We start from the raw sequence: 22,685 nt of genomic DNA, 5'->3' as shown, positions 1-22,685 counted from the left end.
GAAAAAGAGTGGAAAGTCTTTTGTGTTCTGTTTGATCGGCTTTATGGAAAAGTTTCCCTAAAAGATATTTTCCAAGATTATCTCAGCTATTGTCTTTATACATCAGGGCCCAGTTGATGTGTCCTTGTGAGTCCTTGTGAGCTCAGCTCCAGCTGGGTCACATTCTGTATGCTCCTAATCAGCTGCCATGAGTTGGGATCAACTCCATGGGCAAAGGTTTGGGTTTTATGTGCTAGGTTCTATTAAGGATGCGAGGACACCCAACGTAACCAGGACAGCTAGACATGGAGTCTAACGTTGGCCAGCAAGTGGTGGAGTCAGATTGAAACTCTGGGCTTTCTAAGAAGCTCTGCTTCTTACAATTCTGCTCCGAGGGTGCCTGGCTGCTTCTAAGACTGGGACTCTGAAAAACACCCTTAAAAACATTATCAGGAGACATTCTGCCGAAAGGTGGAAAATTTAAGGGTGCTTATGTTTTTTCCTCCAATTTTTGTGTTACCAGATGGAAGCCCCAGGTTCTGCTCAGCATGACTCGTATTGGCCAATAAATTAAGAGACCGAGGTGGGAAAGCAGAAAGTCACCTTTATTTCATTGCGCAAGGAAAGGAGTCAGTCAGAGCAGCTGCTGCCGAGACTGCTCAACGAGGGCAAGGGGAAAGTTTGCTTTTAAGGGGTTTACAGGTAGAGGATCCATACGTTACGTTAGCAATTCTTAATCATACTACGAAGGCGCAGTGCATCACCAGGATTCTTACCGGGCAGGCCAAGGAAAGGAGCTAGGATTCTATTGCAAAACTGCGAGGCAGGCCGAGCAAGCTGCTTGAGGCTGGAATTTTCTGCAGCCTGGGGACCTCTGCCTTATGTGTGTACACATTCACATATTAAACGTCTCAGGTTCAGTATGTGAAAATCGCATTCCTGTCTGATCGCCCTAGCTGGGGGCTCCTGTCGCCTGGGGTCTGAGGCAGCTTCTCAAACATGCGAAAGGTTGGGGGCCACCGCCCATCGTTACAAAGAAGCATCGGCTTCGCTGAGCTCGGGCTATCAACCCGCGACATAAGAAAACAAAATGGCGGCTGTGTCCCAGGCCGAAGCCACATACGGGTTCTGCGGCACGCCGGAACTACAACTCACAGAATGCTCTCGGCCGAAGGCCGCAGACCGATGTGGCGCTAGGCCCTGTGCCACCGCTTCCCCTTCCCCCGCCACCGCAATGGAAGCCCTCCGGAATACGTAGCCAGCTCCGGACGCTCGTCAACCTTCCTCGCACTGGCCGACGGGACTCGCAGTTCTACGGCCTCAAGGTTGAATCGCCGTCGCGCCTTAAGAAACTACACTTCCCGGGGGCATTTGGACGCCTGCGCACAAAGCCGCGGGGCGTACTACGGTTCCCGGCGGGCTTTGCGACGCGCACGGTTGCGTAGTGACGCGCTGAGCGAGTCGTGCTGACGTGCAGCGCGGCCCAGGCGGGGTACGAGTGGCGCAGTCGGAGCCCGCTGCGGCCCCGGAGGAAACGAGGTGGCGTCAGCATCGGCTGAGGCGGGCGAGCCAGCGAGGTGCGGCGGCAGCATCGGCGGCTCTAGGCCCCGGGGGACTCGGGAGCTCGAGCAGCGGCAGCGGCGGGACCTCTCCCCCTCGGAGAAGGCGGGCGGAGGCGGCGGCGGCGGCGGCGGGTGAGAGGGTGAGGGAGCGCGCGAGCCGGGTGGGGGAGGGGCGGCCGCGGCGCCAGGCCAAAGCGCGCGGAGAACGGCCTAGGCCGCTGCGCGCACGCGCGCTCGCCGCCCCTAGCTCGCGCGGACGCTCTCGCCTGCCTGCCTCCCTTCCCCCTTCCCGCGGTTCCTTTTGCGCGCGGGCTTGGACTCGCTGCCCCTCCCCCATGGCAATGGCGCGCGCCGCCGACCGTCCTCAGGCTCGCGCGCCCTGATCGCTGCGGGAGCGCGCGCTCGTCGGCTGCTTGCAGCCCCCCTCACGTGCGGCCCGGGAGGTCCCTGTCGGAGTTACTGCGGTGCGGACGGGTGGGTGGTGGAGGGCCTGACACCAGATCCACGTCCCCAGCCCCCGGCCCCTTTCCCCGCGCTTCTCTCGGGTAGTGGGCTCCCCCAACCCCCCCCGGAGGGCCCTGCGTTCATTCCGCTTCTCCTAGACTGTGGGGCGCCGCGCCACCCCCTCCCCCACCCGCCGAGGCCGAAAATAGGCCTCGGCCGCTCCGCCTGCGCAGGAGGGCCTGCAACCGGTGCTCCGAGAGACACACCGCCTGGGCTGGGTGCTATCTGCCATGAACTATCGCGGGGGGGGGGGGTGACCTTAAAAGAGACCACACGTTCAGCCTACATCGTAGATTTGTAGGGTAGAGCACGTGCTCCTTTTTTCTCTACTTTTCCATCACGTTGTCCAAATTCGTGCTAAAGCCTGGGAGGCTGTCGGAACTCTCCGTTGGGGAGAAAACGCCGGAATCTGTGTGAGAGGTCTGGCGTCTTGCTTCAAGCACTGTTGGGCACAACTTTTCTGAGCTTCAGTTTCCACTCACGCATCTTTATTTTCTGGATGAAAAAATTTAAAAATCTGTTCTGTGGTCTTTTCTCCTCTTTGTGGGCTTGGGTCTCTTCCATAGTGTCCACTCAGCTACTCTAGTGCCCCAGCCCTGAGCTTGCCGTTGTTATCTATGGCATTTTCTTGGGTATTCGCCCCCCGCCCCCCCCTTTTGGTGCCTTTTTTTTTATTATGTATATTGAATTTTAGTGTTCCCGTCTGTCTCCTCTTTTATTTGGCACCCCGATACTTTTCCCACAGAAAAAAATTCTCCTTTGCAGCTTGCTTTTATTTTGTGCTTGTAGTTTGGAAACGTTTTGCACACCCACAGCCTATGGGCCCGGTTTAAGAATCCCCAAAAGTGGTTTGTGTGTGTGTTGATGTTTCCCTTGGGTCGCTCCTTTCCCTTTAGTGTTGGGAGCACTGCCTTGGATGCCATGGTAGTGGGTGTTTTTGTTTTTTTTCCGGCTGCTCCCTTAAAAGCTCTCTAATTCCTTGTGCTTAATACCCTTTTGCTTAGCAGCTGCTCGTTTTCTCCCTCCTAGGGAGTGGGAGGATTTTTGTGTGAGGTAGTATGGAAGTATGGGTGAATGGTTAAGCCGAAGAATTGCAGGTCGGAAGCATTCTCTAAGGCAGCAGAGGATTTTAGGCAGGGTGGAGAGTGAGAAGGATTGGTATTTGACAAAATAGAAATAAAGATTAGAAGGTAGAGGAATTATCCTATTTCTTGTGTTGTAAAGGACGATTTAAAAAAAGAAAATCTTTTTATGCGTTTGCTCTTGACTTTCCTAGATTTGACTTCATTTGTCTCTCGTTTGACCTGCTATAGTTCCTTTTTTTTTTTTGCTTCTTTTTGGTTCTCCTGCTTGGGTTGGGTGGAGATCCAGCCTTAGAGGTTTCGTTGGGTGGTGGTGGGGGGTCATTCTGGAACTGGGCTTATCTCCTTTCCCTTCAACGTCTTGCCGACTTTTTTTTCTTTTTGCTTTAGTGCACTGTCCAGCTATTTCTGTGCTGCTTCTTCGTTCTGGAGGTTTTTCTGAAGTATATACTTCATTTAATTATTTTTCTCCGTTTCCTTTGCTAAAACTCTTTATTTTTGGGTCTTGTCTTGTGGTAGTTTGCTGTCACACATTTACACTTTGGAAAACTGTCTTGGCGGGGACGGGTGGGAAGGAGGAGTGAGAATGTATGTATTGCAGGAAACAGGAGTAGAGTACGTGTAGTCAAGAAATCTAACTAGAAAAATGGGGGCCTGGGGGTTTTTCAGGGTCATGCTGAGGGTGGGACAAGTTGAAGGGATAGAACCTGGTAGGAGGCATAGGGATAACAGGAGAGAGGGTAAGGCAAGGCTTATAAGAGAAAAACCAGAAAGTAAAATGCAGGGAATTGGTAGGGAAAGCCAAGGACAGTTCACCAGGATTGAAAGTGAGATATAGTGAGTACTAGTAAGTTTAAGGCAAGTAATAGAGAAGGCGTGAGAGTAGTAACAGGGTGACTGGTTTGATAGATTTAAGTAGAGGTTGAATTGAAAATAGGTAATATTTAGTGGGACCTAGTGAGACCTGAGGGAATTGTCAGTCAAGTGGGTAATCTTATTGGGGAGGAAATTAAAGGAATAAAATACCATCAGGACATTTGATAGGAGCTATTAATATTTGGAATCAAAGAAGCGGTCCCTTACCTGGGAGATGAAGTATAAGAGGATGATGTTGCCAAGGTTCATGTGGTTTCGGACGTGCATGCTGGCCTTCGGTCTGGGTGTAAGGCTGCACAGGATACTTGTTTGTTTTCAGCCAGTCGGGGCCCTTGCCCTGATACGTAGGGGCTCTTTAGTCCATTTGTGTATTTGTACAGTGGCCAAAAAGCCTCAGGTTGTTTCTCAGAAGAGTCTTGGACTTGGCCTACAGGCCCTTCCTTGGATGCCGCAGGTCTGTGTCTCGGGTTGATGTGCCCTGTTTGGAGGCCTCAGTCAGTTATCAGAGACTAGGAAGACGCCACTTGTGCATATTGGGGCCAAAGGAGGATACAGGGACAGTGGAGAGATTTGAGAGAAATACGATTCTTGTTGGTCTAGGGTGGAAAAAGAAGAAAATCTAGGTGCAAGCAGGAATGATTTAGAATTCTGTGCAGGAGCACTGGGGGAAAGGTTCTGAAAGCTGGTCAGTGATTTGGTGGAAAGTGAGCAGCGTGGGAAGGATGATGAAGCAGCCGTGCAGCTAAAGGAGGCTTAGCGTGGAGATAAATGTTGAAGGAGAGCAGAGATTTGGGTGGGGCTAAGTGGTTAGTTTGGGGCCAGGGCCTGACCCGTGTCTCCCCGCTCCCCCCCAGGAGCGGTGGTGCCCCCCGGGCACGGGGCCATGTACAACGGGATCGGGCTGCCGACGCCCCGGGGCAGCGGCACCAACGGCTACGTCCAGCGCAACCTGTCCCTGGTGCGGGGCCGCCGGGGTGAGCGGCCTGACTACAAGGGAGAGGAGGAACTGCGGCGCCTGGAGGCTGCCCTGGTGAAGCGGCCTAATCCTGACATCCTGGACCACGAGCGCAAGCGGCGCGTGGAGCTGCGATGCCTCGAGCTGGAGGAGATGATGGAAGAGCAGGGGTGAGGGAGGGCTGGGGGAGAGCCAAGCCTCGAGTGAGTGCAGAGCTGGGGGCGTTAGGCGGAGTGTAGGGAACTTAGGACTGGTTGAAAGAGGCCTATAGGGGAGGCGGTACATGCGCTAAAGATGTGAAAGAAGTTAAGGGACAGTTCAGAGTGGGAGATGAGAAAACTGTCCGGGGCATAGGTGGGGCTTGAGGGAGTCTTTGAGTCGTCTAGCTGGAGGCACGTGGGGAAAGGGGGGCATTGAGGAACAAAAGTGCTTTGAGAGAGAGGCGGAAAGGCAGAGAGACCTGGCAGAGAGCTAGGTAAGCTGACAGGCATTGTCTTTGGTAGAGAAGAGGAAGGTAAATGGATTTAGGGATTGACGCAAAGCCTTGGTAGGCAGCAAAAGCGGCACTTGGAAGAATGCCGTAATGAGGGGACTGTGGCCTCGGAGGGAAGTGTAGTTTTGGAAGAGGAGCACATCCAGGCAGAAAACCTTTTAGAGCAGTGGTTTTCAAACTTCAGCAGTGGCGCCTTTTTTATATTGCAGCTTACTTTGGAATTCCAGTCAGTAAAAGACTTGTTCTGGTTGAAGTTGGGGAGAAGCACCTGGAACCTGCCTGCTTAGCTTTCCTCTCTTGGCCCCTGAAGTGTTACATGTTTAAAATCCACTGTTCTAGAGGGTGTAGTAAGACAGAAGAAAGATGATGGGAAGAGGTCAGAGAAGGGCCTTTGAGTGATATTGAGTGGAAATCCTGTGTGTGCATGGAGAGGGAAGGGCCCTGTTAAGAACGAGGGAAATGTCGACCTGGGGACGGGGGAAGTGTCTGGTCAGTCCCTAATCTTGAAGGGCTTTGTTCTTCAGGTACGAGGAACAGCAAATTCAGGAAAAAGTGGCGACCTTTCGGCTCATGTTGCTGGAGAAGGATGTGAACCCTGGGGGCAAGGAGGAGACCCCAGGGCAGAGGCCTGCGTGAGTGCCATTCCCGATGTCCTCTGGACTCTATGCTGCTGCTTCTGCTGTCGTCTTCTCTTACCTGGGATGTTTTCCCTGCCTCTGTCCTTCCATTTCCCAGACCCATGTGACGCCTGCTATACTTTTGTCCTGAATACGCATTTTGTCCTGTGGTTCTGCCCTTTGTTCCCTATCTCTTTCAGACCTTTGCCCTTTGCTCTCTAGTGTAACTGAGACTCACCAGTTGGCTGAATTGAATGAGAAGAAGAATGAGCGACTCCGTGCTGCCTTTGGCATCAGTGATTCCTACGTGGATGGCAGCTCGTTCGATCCTCAGCGTCGTGCTCGAGAGGCTAACAAGCCAGCCCCTGAGCCCCCTAAACCTTACAGGTAATGCCAGGCTCAGAAGCCAGGTGTTCAGACACTATCAGCTTCTCTTCTGGATCCTAAGCACCGTGCTCTGTTTTTGGGTGGCTCATTTCTCCCCACAGTCTTAACATTTTGTCACGTTTTGTTTTTTTGAAGTTTAAATGTCTGAGTAATTTTATCCTAGCATTCGTTTCAGCTTCTTTTTATCTTTTCCCAGCCTTGTCCGGGAGTCCAGCAGTTCTCGCTCGCCAACCCCAAAGCAGAAGAAGAAAAAAAAGAAGAAAGACAGAGGACGGTGAGTCAGTTGGGAAGTTATTCTGGTAGCTGGGGCGGGTCTGTGGCGCATGTGCTCTCTTGGGAGACTGAGAATTCTTGCTGCCAGGAAGCGGGGGGCATTGAATTGTCAGAAATGTCAGAGAGGAGGTTACCAGGAAGGTCCCCGCCTTGAGAAGCAGTGTGTATGTGTGTGCTGTTTCAGCAGGGAAGGGTTGAGTCTGCACCTCTAATTTTGGCTTGCAGCATTTTTGAATATCTGGGATTTTTGTTTTTTTTTTTTCCCGTTTTGAGATTTGTTGATTTAAGGAGATATTTTACACATTTTGCGGAGTAAAGAGAATTCTTGGGCTTAGGTTTGGGTTATTGGCAGTGATAGGGTTTGGGCGCTTTAAAAACCTTGTCTGGGGTGGATTATAAGCGGAGGCAGGCCAGGGGAAAAGTTGCACGTAGTGACCTTGCTTCTGAACCTATCTTAGCAGGTCAGAGAGTAGCTCTCCTCGGCGGGAGAGGAAGAAGAGCTCAAAGAAGAAGAAGCACAGGTATGAAGTTACAAGGCGGGTAGACTTGGAGTGATTAGGGAAGAAGGCCTTATGAGCTCAGACCTAGGAGTTGATTCATGTTTTTTCTTCTCCTGTTCCTCTCAAAAAAGGTCGGAGTCCGAGTCCAAGAAACGGAAGCATAGGTAAGAGCTCGTTGGATTGTAGGGGCCGTAGTGGCATGTGGGAGTGGCGAACCATGGTTGGATGGCCTTGCTCTTTCTTCACTTGGTCTCTGGGAGGTTTCCTTTTCTTGGAGTAAAGTTCCAGGAATGGTCTGTGTGCTGCTCAAGTCCTTGATGTCACCGCTTCTCTCCGTTTCATTCTTTGGTTTTATTCCTGTATTTTTCTTAACGCCTTGTCTTATTTCCTAGATCCCCCACGCCAAAGAGTAAGCGTAAATCCAAGGACAAGAAGCGGAAGCGGTAAGTGAATTTGAGAGGAACGTGCTTAGAAAGTAGAAGAATGTCACCGGCAGGGAGGGGAGACTCAGTTATGTCCCTGACTAGTAGAGGGTTGGGGAATGGGGGAGGGTCACCCAGTATAGGTATGACAGCATCCTGAGCTGTGGTGGCTTTTGTTTCAGGTCTCGAAGTACAACACCAGCCCCCAAGAGCCGCCGGGCTCACCGTTCAACTTCTGCTGACTCTGCTTCCTCCTCTGATACTTCCCGCAGTCGGTAAGGGGTGGTCCAGGAGGAGGGGAGGGAGAGGGACCGGTGGGTTAATCAATTTGATATTTATTGAGCGCCCACGGTGTGCTAGGCGCTGCACAGACCATTCGGAAGACACGGTCCCTGCCCTCTAGGAGCTGACAGGCTAAAGCAACGGGATGGACAGACATATACATTTCCCCTTCTCTTTTTATTTTTTTGTTTTGTTATTTTTTTGTTCTGTTCTGATGTACACGGACTGCCAGAATAGGGGGGGTGGTGGTTTGTTCGTGGTGTCTGGGGGAGGAAGGAATCCTTACCCTGGCTTCCTTAATCGGGGAAGGCTTCCTGAAGGAGGTGGGCTCAGAGGTGAGTTGTGAATGAGGCGGGTAGGGAATGGGCTGGGTGGAGGGCCTGGGGAGGTTTTGGGGAGGAGAGTAAAGGGGTAGAGGGAGAACGTTCTTTGGGATTATGTTGGGAAGAGAAGGAGCAGAGTGGACTGGACGTGAATTTCAGCATGAACGATTTGAGTCTGGTGACTGAGGCAGCTTTTTGGAAGAGGGTTGTACAGTCGGCAGAGATGGATGGGAGCTGGGGAGGGGGATTTCTAGGCTCCCTTGAACTGATTTCACTCCTCCCCTGCCCCCTCCTCAATTACCTCCTTCAGGTCTCGGAGTGCTGCAGCTAAAACCCATACAACTGCCTTGACTGGTCGAAGCCCTTCCCCTGAGTCAGGACGTCAAGGGGAGGGAGATGCACCTTGCAGAGAATCAAGTACCACCAACACAGGGCAGCCGAGCAGCCCAGAGCCTTCTACAAAGCAGACGAGCAGCCCTCGTGAAGACAAAGAGAAAGACAAGAAGGAGGTACCTTCCTGAGTTATGGGTGTTCGTCGGGTTGCAAGGGAATATGTTTAGGACTTGAGTATGAAGTGGAGGGGAGAGGTAATAAGAAATGAATTCAATTGTGTGTGGGTTTTTTTTTGTTTCTGCGTTTTTCATCTGCATCTACTGCAAATATCTTCAGAATTTTCACCGTCAAGCTTTCACTGCATACGGTACGGGTTCTGCATCACTCTCCTGTGTATGGACATACACAGAATTGAAACAAAACTTCCTTTAAACCGTTCTGGTTGTGGCTCACTAAAATTTTTCAGTCCACTGGGTTGCTGCATACAGTCTGAAAATACTACTCTGGAATGGTTTTTTCAGTAAGGCAGACCCCAGGTTACAAACGTCTGATTTACAGACAACTTGTGCTTAAGAACAGACTGCTGTAAAGCCTATTATATAAAAAATTAGAGTTAAATACAGTGGTTCATAATAACAGACACGCACACTATTTCGTGACGCTCATGAGAACGTTGGGTGGCTTGGAAATGTTTTAAGTGTTTCATATGCATAGAAAGTAAGATATATATTATGTACTGAGACAAACATTTGATTGGTGCTAAATAAGGACTGTATGTACCCGTTGAGATTCACAAATTCGACTTAAAGGAAAACTTAAGAACAGAATCTTGTTTGTAAATGGAGACTGTGGTTCTGTTCTTTTATACTCTGTTTTAGTACAGGCCCTAATCATTCTTGCCTCAACTATTACAGTATAATTGCTCTCTGCTAAATTCTTACTTCTCCCATTTGTTTTCCATCTTATTATCCGGAGTTCCTTTCTAAACTTCGAGTTGGGTCACCTCAGAAACGATTTCCCGTTGCTTTTGAATTACGTTTAAAGCTTTTATAATTTAGTCTCCAGTGTTTTCTGCGCTACAGTCATCCTTGTTTCCTTGTTTAAGCCAATCACGTTCTGAAACTTTTGCTTTTTTTCACGCAGTTTCAGTGTAGTTGTCCATCCACAAGAGTAAAGTCAGATGCCACCCACTTTGGGAAGCTGCTTATTTTTCCACTTAAAGATAATTACTTTTTGTTCCTGTTGCATTTTGTAATGGTATTTGTTTTACAGTGTGCATTAGCAGTTGACATTTTGTGTTTCTCTATATTATAGGCCTGGGGTTTACAGATTGTACGTTTGTTTTTCCCGCTGTGCTTTGTATTGTGTGATCTCTTGTTACTGATTGAATAGTACTGCAGTGGTGAGGAGAAAGACCAGTTGGGGCATTGGGATGCATAGAAGAAAAGTTTCACTAGAAACGATGTTGGGATACTAGGGCTGATAAGTTTGGTGCTTATATATCCCTTACGTATTCTTATCCCTACTTTCTCTTCCACTCTTAGAAATCTGCAGCTCGACCTAGCCCCTCCCCGGAGAGGAGCAGCACAGGCCCAGAACCACCTGCTCCCACTCCGCTCCTTGCTGAGCAACATGGCAGCTCCCCACAACCCCTTGCAACATCTCCCTTAAGTCAGGAGCCAGGGAACCCCCCAGCTGAGGCCTCCCCCACCCGGGGGCGTTCGCCACCTAAGTCTCCTGAAAAACTTCCCCAGTCTTCTTCCTCAGAGAGCTGTCCGCCATCCCCTCAACCTACCAAAATTTCTCGACATGCCAGCTCTTCCCCTGAAAGTCCTAAACCTGCACCAGTTCCTGGGTCCCGCCGAGAGATTTCTTCTTCTCCCACATCCAAGAGTCACTCACATGGCCGAGCAAAGCGGGATAAATCAAATTCCCCTACGCCTTCCCGTAGAATGGGGAGGTCCCGTAGCCCTGTCACCACCAAGAGAGGGCGATCTCGGTCTCAGAGCCCTACCAAGAGAGGTCATTCTAGGTCCCGATCCCCTCAGTGGCGTAGATCTCGGTCTGCGCAGAGGTGGGGACGATCTAGAAGCCCCCAGCGACGTGGTCGCTCTAGGTCTCCTCAGCGACCAGGCTGGTCCAGGAGCAGAAACACCCAGAGAAGAGGCAGGTCCAGGTCAGCAAGGCGAGGCAGATCACACTCTCGATCTCCAGCCACTAGGGGCAGGTCTCGTTCTAGAACACCTGCCCGGAGGGGCAGGTCCCGGTCTAGAACACCCGCCCGGCGGAGGTCTCGATCCAGAACATCTACCAGACGGCGGTCTCGTTCTAGAACACCAGCCCGGCGGGGCAGGTCTCGTTCTAGAACACCTGCTAGGCGGAGATCTAGGACCCGATCGCCAGTACGGCGTAGGTCTCGTAGTAGATCACCAGCCAGGAGAGGTGGCAGGTCACGCTCTAGAACCCCAGCTAGACGTGGTAGGTCACGCTCTAGAACCCCAGCCAGACGCAGTGGCAGGTCACGCTCTAGGTCACCAGCTAGACGCAGCGGCCGGTCCCGCTCTAGGACACCAGCCAGGAGAGGAAGATCTCGGTCTAGGACACCAGCAAGACGAGGGAGATCCCGTAGTAGAAGTCTAGCTAGACGGGGAAGATCTCACTCTAGAACACCACAAAGACGAGGCAGGTCTGGCTCCTCATCAGAACGGAAGAACAAATCCAGAACATCTCAGAGAAGGAGCAGGTCCACCTCAAGCCTGGATGTGAAGAAAACTCGCATTTCTTCACGCCGTAGCAGGTCTCTTTCCTCATCAAGATCCAAAGCAAAATCTCACTTGTCTTTGAGGCGAAGCCTCTCAGGGTCCTCTCCATGCCCTAAACAGAAGTCTCAGTCGCCACCTAGACGCAGTCGCTCTGGATCGTCTCGACCTAAAGCAAAATCTAGGACACCATCAAGACGAAGTCGTTCTGGCTCCTCACCTCCTAAACAGAAATCTAAGACGCCATCAAGGCAGAGTCGTTCTAGCTCATCTCCTCACCTTAAAGTGAAATCGGGAACACCACTAAGGCAAGGATCTGCAACCAGTCCTCAGGCAGATGAACAGTCTGCAACACCACAGAGACGGAGCCGGTCTGGATCATCACCAGACCCTGAGGGGAAATCTAGCACACCTCCGAGACGGAGCCAGTCGGCGTCACGTTCTCCACGACCCAAAGTGAAGGCGGTGACTTCACCAAGACGAAGTCATTCTGGCTCTTCTTCTCCAAGTTCTAGTAGGGTGACTTCTAGAACACCGCCAAGGCAAAGCAGATCTGAGTCTCCCTGCTCCAAAGTGGAATCTAGATTGTTGTCAAGGCAGAGCCATTCTAGGTCCTCCTCGCCAGATACCAAAGTGAAACCTGGAACACCACCAAGACAAAGTCACTCAGGGTCTACTTCACCGTGCTCCAAAGTAAAGCCCCAGACTCCACCAATGCATTGTCTTTCTGGATCAGAGTCACCATGTCACCAGGAGAAGTCCAAAGACTCACCAGCACAAAGTAGCTCTGGATCCCTTTCCATGTGTCCAGGAGTAAAATCTGGCTCACCACCAGAAGAGAGTTGCTTAGACTCATCTCTGCAACAGAAAGGACAATCTCAAACCTCACCAGACCACGCATCTGATACTTCAAGCCCAGAAGTGAGACAGGTTCGCTCTGAGTCTCCATGTCTGCAGAGCAAATCTCAAACACCTCCTAAGGGTGGTCGGTCCAGGTCCTCATCTCCAGTTGCTGATCTGGCACCCAGATCGCCAGCAGGACAGAATAGAAGCAGGTTGTCCACAAGTCCTAGGCTGGGATTGGGTGTTTCTCCTGAGCAGAAGTCTCAGTTTGACTTTTCCCCACATCTGGGAACAGACGTGAAGTCTTTTCTGAGGCAGAGTAGATCAGAGGCTTCTCCAGAACCGAAAGAGAAAGCGAGCTTACCTTCCCAGGAGGATGTTCTTGCATCATATTCTAGACCAAGAGACGAATTTAGTCCCGCTCCAGTGCAGGATAGGCCCGAGTCCTCCCAGGTGCTCAGGGACACACCTAGAACCCCATCAAGGGAAAGAAGTGGCTCTGGGTCATCTCCAGATACAAAAAGCCAGAACAGCGGATTAGCTAAGCCCAGTCACGATGAGGAATTGATGGAAGTGGTAGAGAAATCTGAAGAACTCTCAAACCAGATCCTGCCCCTTTTGTCTCAACATAAAGAAGTGGCTGGAAGGAACTTTGAATCATCTTCTGAAGTAGAAAAAAGGCCTGCTGTGTCTGTATTTCTTGACCAAAGCCAGTCGCAGGCTGCTTTGGAGGCAGCAGAAGTTCCTACAGTGGTCTCAGTTTGGAGTGGGCCACGTTTTTCTCCAGAACGTAAAGAACTGTCTAACTCTCCTCCCAGGGAGAACAGCTTCGGGTCACCTTTAGAATTTAGAAACACAGGTCCTGTCGTTACAGAAACGAATACTGGATTGTCTCCTGAGGTTAAAGAAGATTTGAATGGGCTTTTTCTCAATCAGCTGGAGACAGACCCATCTCCAGACACAAAAGAACAATCCACAAGATCCTCCAGACACAGCAGTACTGAATTCTCCCCAGATGCAGTGGAAAAAGCAGGAATGTCTTTGAATCAGAGCGTCATTTCGCCTGTGCTTGATGCTGTACCGAGAACACCATCAAGGGAAAGAAGTAGTTCTGCATCTTCTCCTGAACTGAAAGATGGTTTACCCAGAACCCCATCGCGGAGAAGCAGGTCTGGATCTTCTCCTGGGCTTAGAGATGGTTCCGGGACACCCTCGAGGCACAGCCTGTCTGGGTCCTCTCCTGGAATGAAAGATGCACCTAGGACGCCATCCAGGGGCAGAAGTGAATGGGATTCTTCTCCAGAACCAAAGGCTTTGCCTCAGACTCCCGGACCCAGGAGCCGTTCTCCGTCGTCCCCAGAGCTCAACAACAAGTGTCTTACCCCCCAGAGGGAGAGAAGTGGGTCAGAGTCATCAGTTGAACAGAAGACCTTGGCTAGGACTCCCCTTGGACAGAGAAGTCGGTCTGGATCTTCTCAAGAACTTGATGTCAAACCCAGTGCGTCCCCTCAGGAACAGAGTGATTCAGACTCCTCTCCAGATTCTAAAGCCAAGATCCGAACTCCGCTTAGGCAGAGGGGCTGCTCCGGGTCATCTCCAGAGGTTGAGGGCAAGTCCCGATCTCCTCCTCGGCGCAGCAGGTCTGGCTCATCCCCTGAACTTAAAGATAAGCTAAGAGCGGCACCCAGGGCGCAGAGTGGTTCTGGTTCCTCTCCTGAACCCCAAGTTCCTGTCCCTAGGGCTCTTCCCAGACGAAGCAGATCAGGTTCATCAAGCAAAGGCAGAGGCCCTTCGCCTGAAGGAAGCAGCAGTTCAGAGTCATCTGCAGAGCATCCTCCCAAATCCAGAGCTGCTCGGAGAAGCTCTAGGCCCTCCCCGGAGACCAAGACCAAGTCTCGCACACCACCTCGTCGCAGCTCCCGGTCATCTCCAGAGCTGACTAGGAAGGCCAGACTCTCCCGGAGAAGCCGCTCTGCCTCATCCTCACCTGAGACCTGCTCTCGAACTCCCCCGAGACGCCGCAGAAGTCCCTCGGTGTCCTCCCCAGAGCCAGTGGAGAAGTCTCGGTCCTCACGCCGGCGGCGTTCCGCTTCATCTCCGCGCACCAAGACAACTTCCAGGAGAGGCCGATCTCCTTCACCAAAGCTTCGCGGGCTCCAGCGATCCCGCTCCCGCTCGCGGAGGGAGAAAGCCAGGGCAGCCCGACGTCGTGATAGGTCTGGGTCTTCTCAGTCCACCTCTCGGAGGAGACAGCGGAGCCGGTCGAGGTCTCGGGTTACTCGGCGACGGAGGGGCGGCTCTGGCTACCACTCCAGGTCACCTGCCCGACAGGAGAGTTCCAGAACCTCCTCCCGACGCCGGAGAGGCCGTTCACGAACACCCCCAACCAGTCGGAAGCGCTCCCGCTCTCGCACTTCACCAGCACCGTGGAAACGCTCCAGGTCCCCAGCCACTCACCGGCGATCCAGGTCTAGAACACCACTGGTCAGCCGACGTCGGTCCCGGTCTCGCACCTCGCCAGTGAGTCGGAGGCGGTCAAGGTCTAGGACATCGATGACTCGACGAAGATCTAGGTCGAGAGCATCCCCAGTGAGTCGCAGGCGATCCAGGTCCAGGACACCTCTGGTAACCCGCCGGCGGTCAAGGTCCAGGACACCAGCAACGCGCCGACGCTCCCGTTCCAGAACTCCACTGGTGACTCGCAGGAGGTCCAGGTCTCGGACCCCACCAGTGACCAGGAGGCGCTCTCGAAGCAGAACCTCGCCAGTCGCTCGCAGAAGATCGAGATCCAGAACATCCCCCGTTACCCGTAGGCGATCTCGGTCTCGTACGTCTCCAGTAACTCGAAGGCGGTCCCGCTCTCGAACCTCGCCAGTGCCACGCCGCCGTTCTAGGTCCCGCACACCTCTGGCTATTCGCCGTCGGTCTAGGTCTCGAACGCCACTGCTGCCTCGCAAACGTTCCCGCAGTCGCTCGCCGCTTGTTATCCGCCGCCGCTCCAGGTCCCGTACTCCACGAACGGCTCGGGGCAAACGGTCCTTGACAAGGTCTCCGCCAGCCATCCGCAGGCGTTCTGCATCTGGAAGCAGCTCTGATCGCTCAAGGTCCGCTACTCCTCCAACAACGAGAAATCACTCTGGATCGCGGACGCCTCCAATGGCACTCAATAGCTCTAGGATGAGCTGCTTCAGTCGACCTAGCATGTCGCCGACTCCTCTGGACCGCTGCAGGTCACCAGGAATGCTCGAGCCCCTGGGCAGCTCTAGAGCACCGATGTCTGTCCTGCAGCAGGCGGGCGGCTCCCTGATGGATGGTCCAGGTCCCCGAATTCCTGACCACCCGAGAACGTCATCTGTGCCAGAAAATCATGCTCAATCCAGAATTGCACTTGCCCTGACGGCCATCAGTCTTGGTACTGCTCGGCCTCCTCCGTCTATGTCTGCTGCGGGTCTAGCTGCCAGAATGGCCCAGGTGCCTGCTCCAGTGCCCCTCATGAGTCTCAGAACAGCCCCAGCTGCCAGCCTCGCCAGCAGAATCCCTGCAGCCTCGGCAGCGGCCATGAACCTGGCCAGCGCCAGAACACCCGCCATCCCGACAGCCGTGAACCTGGCAGACTCACGCACGCCAGCCGCAGCTGCAGCTATGAGCCTGGCCAGCCCCAGAACGGCAGGGGCCCCTTCGGCCGTGAGCCTCGCTGACCCGCGCACCCCTGCAGCCTCAGCAGTGAACTTAGCAGGAGCCAGAACTCCAGCAGCTCTGGCAGCCTTGAGCCTCACAGGCTCCGGCACCCCCCCAGCGGCTGCAAGCTACCCCTCCAGCTCCAGAACGCCGCAGGCTCCAGCACCTGCAAACCTGGTGGGCCCCAGGTCCGCTCATGCCACAGCACCAGGGACTATCGGCAGCTCGAGAACCCCTGCGGCCCTGGCCCCTGCCAGCCTCGCCAGTGCTAGGATGGCTCCAGCGTTATCAGGGGCCAACCTCACCAGCCCCAGGGTGCCTCTCTCTGCCTACGAGCGCGTCAGCGGCCGAGCCTCGCCCCCGCTCCTCGACCGAGCCAGGTCGCGAACACCGCCCGGAGGCTCCAGAACCCCACCGTCTGCCCCGAGCCAGTCCCGAATGCCTTGTGAGCGGGCACCCTCTCCTGCCTCTAGAATGGGCCAGCCTTCCTCACAGGCTGCTCTCCCGCCAGCGCAGGAGCGGCCCAGATCCCCTGGCCCACCTGCTTTTTCAGACCAGTCGTCCCGTTCTTTGCCCGCCCAGACTGCCCCTGTAGCAGGGTCTCAGGCTTTTTCCTCTGGGACCGTGGCCAAGACCACGTCCTCCGCCGGTGACCACAACAGCATGCTCTCGGGCCCTGCTCCTGGGGTGTTCCACCCTGAGGGTGGGGAGCTGCCTGCCTCGGCTGGGGCCCAGCAGGCCCCGGCACTGGCTTCCCTGCAGCCCACAAAGGAGCGGCGGAGCTCATCCTCATCTTCGTCGTCCTCCAGCTCGTCCTCGTCGTCCTCCTCTTCTTCCTCGTCCTCCTCCTCCTCTGGCTCCAGTTCTAGCGACTCGGAGGGCTCTAGCCTTCCCCCACAGCCCGAGGTGGCCCTGAAGAGGTGAGGGCGCTGGACTGCAGGAGACCTTCTAGGGCAGGGGGTGGGGGCGGGCTGGGGGTGGGGGCGGGAGACACCCTGTCCGATTTTTGGCTCTTTGAGGAGGTATGGGGGACCTTGGCCCTTAAGCTGGGGGTAGAAGAGAATGCTGGGGTGGGGGCTGGTGGGTGGGGGCTGGGACAGGTGTAAGTCTCGGAAGGCTAATTCTCTAGAGGATAATGATAAGTTTTCCGTCTCTACAGAGGACAGAACTAGAGGAAATGGACTTAATTTTACAGCAGGAGGGATGGCAGTTAGACCTCAAGAGGAACTCCCTGGGCTGGAAGGATCTTCAGAGGTCATCCCATCCCTCTCCCTGCCTCCAGGCAGGACGGCCCCGCCCCCAGCCAGCCTGCGCTCGGGCCTCCCCAAGCTGCGGCTCTCCAGAGGAAGGAGGCCCCGGCTTTCCACGCCTGAGCCCAGGGCCTTATTCCTCCGTCAGGGACATTCTTGAGGTTTAACCTTGATCCCTTGTGCTGCGGGCCCCAGCCTGTTGCTCGTGTTAGCAGAGGTCGGGCCGCTGGGGCCGCTGCTTGGAGAGCGCTCGCTGGCTCTCGGGCGCCAGAGCTCCCAGGGCCTATGTCAGGCACCCCTCCCGCACTGCTGTTCCTCCAGGCCAAGGAAGGTAGGGTTGGGGCTGGGGCCGCCCGGCTCCCTGTGACGCGCCTCTTCTCCCACAGGGTTCCCAGCCCTGCCCCTGCCCCAAAGGAGGCTGTTCGAGAGGGACGTCCCCAGGAGCCGACCCCGGCCAAGAGGAAGAGGCGCTCTAGCAGCTCCAGCTCCAGCTCTTCATCTTCCTCTTCCTCCTCTTCATCTTCATCCTCCTCCTCCTCTTCCTCCTCTTCTTCCTCTTCCTCCTCCTCCTCTTCCTCCTCCTCCTCCTCCTCCCCCTCCCCTGCTAAGCCTGGCCCTCAGGCCTTGCCCAAACCTGCAAGCCCCAAGAAGGCACCCCCTGGCGAGAGGAGGTGAGTGGTCCTTGCCCGATGGAGGGGGATGGGGTGACTTAGTAGAGAGAGGACCCTGGGGCGCCAGCTGCCTGCCGGGGGTCCGTGTGGACGCTGCCGTCTGGCTGCGGGGCAGGAGTCAGGTGCTCCTCCCCACCTGCTCCACTGCGCCCGAGACCGGGTGGGCCTCAGTGCCTTCCTTGCCGACACCCAGTCTGCCAGGCCCAGGGATTCTAGCTTTGGAATCTCCCCGCTGCCGCCGCCGGGGCTCTGGTCTGGCCAGCGTCATCTTCTCCCCCAACTCTGTCCACAGCCTCCTCCCTGTCTCCTTGCCTCCACGCCACTCTCTTCCACATGTAGCCAGAGGGATCTTTCTAAAACGCACACCTGGTTACTTCCCTCCACTCCACAAATCCTCCCGGGACGCCCTGTGGTCTGCAGGATAAAGCCCCACCTCTGCGGGGATGGCGCGTGAGGCTCCTCACCAGCGGCCTTGCCTGCCCGCGTCTCCTCTGTCCGTCCCCACATTGCCCTGCAGTCCAGGGGCCACCATGCTCTCGGGCCCATGCCTTTGGACATGCTGCTCCTCGGCCTGGAACCCCCTTGTCCGCCTGGTGTACTCCTCGGTCTGCAAGACTCCATCCGCCCAGACAGCACCTTCGCGACGGCTGCCCCGCCCCACCTCACTCTTCCACCCTGGGTCCCCTTGGCCCATGACAGCCCCCCGCAGGGGCTGTTCTCCCTACACACGGGCAGGAACTGCCCCCCATGTTGACCCACCTCCTCTACCCGGCCACGCTCCTCCAAGGGCAGGGCCTCCTTTATCTCTGCCTCCCCCGCTGCACCCCGTGGCCACCCGCCCGCCGGGCGCTCGGTGGATGGTGTGCGGGCGGATGGGTGAGTGAGCACACACAGGTGGGTCTGAGGCTGCCCCAAGTGGTGCGAGGTTTGGTGGCCAGGACCTGGGAGGGCGGTCCTGTGTGCTGGCTGGTGGGTTTGGAAGGGTTTGATGCTATGGGGACTCACTTTGCTCCCCAGGTCCCGCAGCCCCCGGAAGCCAATAGACTCCCTCCGGGACTCGCGGTCCCTCAGCTACTCCCCCGCGGAGCGTCGCCGCCCCTCGCCGCAGCCCTCACCCAGGGACCAGCAGAGGTAGGCGTGGGTCGGCCGCTCTGCAGACACAAAGGAGGGTCCCGTGTGGCCCGGGTGCCGGGTGGACGGCGTCGCCGTGTGCTCACGTCTCCTGTCTGTCGTGTTGCAGCAGCAGCAGCGAGCGGGGTTCCCGGAGAGGCCAGCGCGGGGACAGCCGCTCCCCGAGCCACAAGCGCAGGAGGGAGACACCCAGCCCCCGCCCTGTGCGCCACCGCTCCTCCAGGTATGTGTCCTCTGCCATGCCCAGGGCTGGGACCCGGGGCCTGAAAGGATGAGGGCCCCTTCTTCTGGAGCCAGTTCTCAGGGTGGTGGCCTCACACTGGGCCTGGCTGGAAGCTTCCCTGTGGGCTGGGCTCTCTGCGCTGACCACTTGTCTTCTCTCTTGCAGGTCTCCGTAAATCTCGGGGAATTCTACACACCCCGTGGTCTGGAGCCACAGGGAGTGCCCCCTTTTCCCAACAGAGCCACGGGAGGGCTCCTGTCTGCCTCCCCGCCCCGGAACCCTGGCAGCATCTAGCGGGGAGGGCTCCTTTTACCTCCCCCCCCACCCTTTTTTTCTTTGTTCTGTGAAATGTTAATCTCTGTGAGTTTTTCTTGGTTCATGTGTTTTGGGGGGCTTGGGGTGGGAGGGATTGAGAATGGGAGCTGGGGGAGGGGAGGATGCTCGGGACCCCACTGCCTTGATCAGAGGGGCTGAGAGGCTCTGCCCACCCCTCACCCCCGAGTTCCTGGGTGGTGGGGGTTTGGGACTTGGGACTTCGGCAAGGGGTTCCTGGAAGGGGGGGCAAGAGTTGAAATCAGTTGGCCCCTACTGCCCCCCCCATGAGGTTGTGGCCCCTCCCCCCAACTTTTCTTCATGTTTCTTAAAGGCATTTTGGTTTTTTTAAAATCTGTACAGCAAGAGCAACTTTTTCTGTCCAATAAAAATGAGAAACGCAGGAATTGGGTCTGTAGGCTGTTCATTAGGTGTGGAGGGGATTCAGTGGGAGAGACTGCCACCAGTGGGACCTAGACACTGGTCGACAGCCAGGAGCGTGTTGTCACCTGCTGGAGCAGCCACTGGCTCCATGGCTGGGGCAGGGTCCTTGGCCTTTCCACCACCCTCCCCCAGGACAGGTGGTCTGGGCTCACGCGATGCCCACAGTGCTGAGGAGCAGGCTCTAGGGGTGGGCCGCTGGCCTAGGCCTCCATCCAGGGTCACGGCGAGCCTGCGGAGGGGCCTAAGGGGAGAGGGCGCCATCCAGGAGAGGTGCAAAAAAGAGGCAGGACCCAGGCTGACACCCAAATCTCTTTTATTGGAGAGGTGGGGCTAGGGGATGGCCGGCCCTCACTGCACGGCCTGTTCGTTGGCGCTGCTTCCTGAGTCCTGCGGCTTCATGACGTCCGGCAGCTCAGGTGGGCTGGAGAAGGGCTCGATGCGAAGGGCCTCGAACGTGTCATCTGCGGGGAGTTGGGGGCAGAACGCCACGCTGCTTTCAGCCCTCACTTGTCCCCACAAGAGCACCTGTGCAGGGCCCTCCTGTGCCATGGCCGCCCTGCCACTCGGCGTTCACAGGCGGGCCCGGTTAGCTCTAGAGAAGCAGACTGCAGGCAGGAGCTGTGAAGTGGTGGCTGAGAACATGCTGCTGAGCCCAGGGCATCCCTGTGGGGCTGAGACTGCCCTCCTCAGCCCTGCTTCCTTGGAACTTGGTATCCAAATTTAGCCAACCACCCACACAGCCCCTGGGTCCACAGCTGCGAAAACACTTGTCAAACCCTGTTTCAGTTTGCAGAGACAAATGTAATTTTTAAAACTTCTCATCCGTTTGAGGGAGAAGGAAACCATTTCCTCTCCCCGGGGTTTCAAGACTGGGCAGTTGTGGGGTGTAGCCGATGAGAGTAAAGTCTTTGGAGTAAAGTCTTTGAATGTAAGTACTGGATTACGGCAGCCCTAGCAAGTGACCCAACTACCTGGGCTCAGTTTACTCATCTGTAAAATGGGTACACTCCAAGTCTGGACTGTACAGTGAAGCTCAGGGAGTAGCTGGAATGCTCCACAGAAAGAGCCTGGCATGGTGCTGGCTCCGGCAGGGCCAGGCAGCCTGCTGCTAAGTCTCTGTGCCTCAGCTTCCATGTCTGCAAAAAGGTAACAGCAAGGCTTCGCTCCTAGAGCTGCTGACAGGACGAAATGGGACAATAGGGATAATGCCAAGTACAGGGAAGACTCTCAATTAGCCGTCCATGAATTGGAGCTAGTACCCTCCTGGGGATTTCCAAATCATTTATGAAGTAGGCCTCAATCTGCACAAGAACCTCTGGTTGGCTGCTCATTTTTATATGGGGAAACCACACGTCGTGGGATAATGCCTGTACTTTTCAGGCTGGAAGACACTGCCCCGGAGGCTTGGGACAACAGCAGGGCCTCCCTGAAGACCCTCTTCCTGGTTGTGCCCACCCAGGCCCCCTCCCTCACCTGCCCGGAAGGCCAGCCCCACCGTGGCCGGGGCCTGGGGCCGTGCCGTCTGACTGGTGAAGCCACACTCGCCCAGCGTCTTGGCGTCCTCCAGGAGCTGGTCATCCTGAGAAGAGAGGCAGGGATTCAGGGAGCGACCCGGGACCACCCAGAGCATATGAAACATGGATTCCAGGTGAATCTAATTCTAAGGGTTCCCAAGCCAGTCTGGGAACAGGCGGACTTAGGTTTGAATCCCAGCTTTGCCACTCACTCACTGTCTGTGTGACCTTGGACAAGGTGGTTGGCCTTGATGTGAAATTTCCTCATCTGTAAAATGGGAGTTATTGGAACTTCCAACAAGGAACAGAAAGCACCGAGTAGGAACACAGCACATGGGGAGTGCACAGGGGAGGGCCCTTCTGGGAGCCCCAACAGCTATTGGGGAGACCACGGAAGCAGAGGCTCTGGGGGCTGAGGGGTGGGGTAGACAAAAGGCCAATCTTCCGGTTCCCAGCTAGAATCAAATCAGTGCACTGAGGTGAAGACAGGGCTGACGTATCTGATTTCTGCAATGCCATTTAAGCCATCCTTATTACTGCATGATCCGTTAGTGCGTAAAGGGCTTTTCGAACATTGGCAGGGGGTGGAGGGCATAATCAACGATTTCTTCGTGAAGAACTGGTGGGATCTGACTTGGCGCCCTTGCCTTGTTTCTCTGCATAACTGAGGCCTTCAGCGGGGGTGTCTAGGTGGCGGGGCGTGATTCTGATGGGCTTGCTGTGTAGGCCGGGAGTTAAGAGCGTGGGGGTTCAAATCCTGGCTCCATCAACGACCTTGGGCTAGTTAAGCGACCAGAGCAGGGCTGTCAAGAGCCGCCGCGGCGTAGGTGGGACCGTTGCGCTGGTTTAGATGCGCTGTTAACCTGCGCGCAGGGCCCGGCTCCCGGTTTAAGAGCATCCTTCACCGAGACGTCACCCAGTGCTCGGCGCTTCTCACGCTTCATCCCGCTTTATCCCGACGGCAGCCCGCGAACCCGGGGTTCCGACGCGCGTGGGCCCGTCGCGCCAGTTTCCATCAGTGACAACCACCCCGCCGCGCCCGCCCACTCCGGCGGTTTGGCGCGCCCAGCCCGCCCCGGGCCTTCGGTTCCTCGGCCCGCCAGCCCGGCCCGCACCTTGTACAGCCGCTGCTCGTCGGGCGGCCGCTTGAGGATACCCTCGACGATGCGTTTCAGCTCGAACACGGTGCTCGACTCCTTGGCGTCGGTGAAGATGGTGGTTTTGTGGCGCCGGATCATGAGGAACACGTCCTGGGGGCGGCGGGCCGGCGTG

The 22,685-nt window shown here is 55.5% G+C and overlaps 2 protein-coding genes across 4 annotated transcripts in view; one reads left to right on the top strand and one right to left on the bottom strand.

The window, feature by feature from the left end:
- The first annotated feature begins 1,463 nt into the window (after positions 1-1,463).
- SRRM2 (serine/arginine repetitive matrix 2) lies at positions 1,464-20,039 on the top strand. Of its 3 annotated transcripts, XM_012554593.2 has the most exons (14): positions 2,349-5,128; positions 5,976-6,083; positions 6,291-6,455; positions 6,652-6,729; positions 7,187-7,249; positions 7,360-7,392; positions 7,621-7,671; positions 7,833-7,925; positions 8,566-8,764; positions 10,133-16,788; positions 17,505-17,789; positions 18,807-18,920; positions 19,030-19,143; positions 19,309-20,039. In XM_012554593.2, the coding sequence occupies exons 1-14, from the start codon at positions 4,887-4,889 to the stop codon at positions 19,316-19,318; spliced, it is 8,211 nt and encodes a 2,736-aa protein (XP_012410047.1). In that variant the 5' UTR covers positions 2,349-4,886; the 3' UTR covers positions 19,319-20,039. The 3 variants fall into 3 exon arrangements, 2 of the variants coding, with proteins under 2 accessions (XP_023584175.1, XP_012410047.1); XR_002823565.1 differs by lacking the exons at positions 10,133-16,788; positions 17,505-17,789; positions 18,807-18,920; positions 19,030-19,143; positions 19,309-20,039 and adding exons at positions 1,464-1,673; positions 8,011-8,267 and having other exon boundaries at positions 4,858-5,128; positions 8,566-8,705; XM_023728407.1 differs by lacking the exons at positions 10,133-16,788; positions 17,505-17,789; positions 18,807-18,920; positions 19,030-19,143; positions 19,309-20,039 and adding an exon at positions 1,464-1,673 and having other exon boundaries at positions 4,858-5,128; positions 8,566-10,123.
- A 104-nt stretch (positions 20,040-20,143) lies between these two features.
- ELOB (elongin B) overlaps positions 20,144-22,685 on the bottom strand; it is a 2,789-nt gene continuing 247 nt past the window's right edge. The window contains exons 2-4 of the mRNA XM_004373184.3: positions 22,529-22,663; positions 21,373-21,478; positions 20,144-20,360 (exon numbers count right to left, since the gene is read on the bottom strand). Of these exons, the coding sequence (XP_004373241.2) occupies positions 20,248-20,360; positions 21,373-21,478; positions 22,529-22,663 (354 nt within the window). The 3' untranslated portion in view covers positions 20,144-20,247. The remainder of the gene's footprint in view (positions 20,361-21,372; positions 21,479-22,528; positions 22,664-22,685) is intronic.

The sequence above is a fragment of the Trichechus manatus genome, unplaced genomic scaffold, assembly GCF_000243295.1.
Source record: "Trichechus manatus latirostris isolate Lorelei unplaced genomic scaffold, TriManLat1.0 scaffold00024, whole genome shotgun sequence".
Lineage (NCBI taxonomy): Eukaryota > Metazoa > Chordata > Mammalia > Sirenia > Trichechidae > Trichechus > Trichechus manatus.
The sequence above is the reverse complement of the archived record's forward strand: the minus strand, read 5'-3'. Positions and strand labels throughout refer to the sequence as shown.

Excerpts from the sequence above, each read along its gene's own strand:
- SRRM2 (XM_012554593.2), top strand. The coding sequence starts at position 4,887 with ATGTACAACGGGATCGGGCTGCCGACGCCCCGGGGCAGCGGCACCAAC. Across the intron at positions 6,456-6,651 it reads GAGCCCCCTAAACCTTACAG|CCTTGTCCGGGAGTCCAGCA; the intron begins GTAATGCCAGGC and ends ATCTTTTCCCAG. Across the intron at positions 7,926-8,565 it reads TCTGATACTTCCCGCAGTCG|GTCTCGGAGTGCTGCAGCTA; the intron begins GTAAGGGGTGGT and ends TACCTCCTTCAG.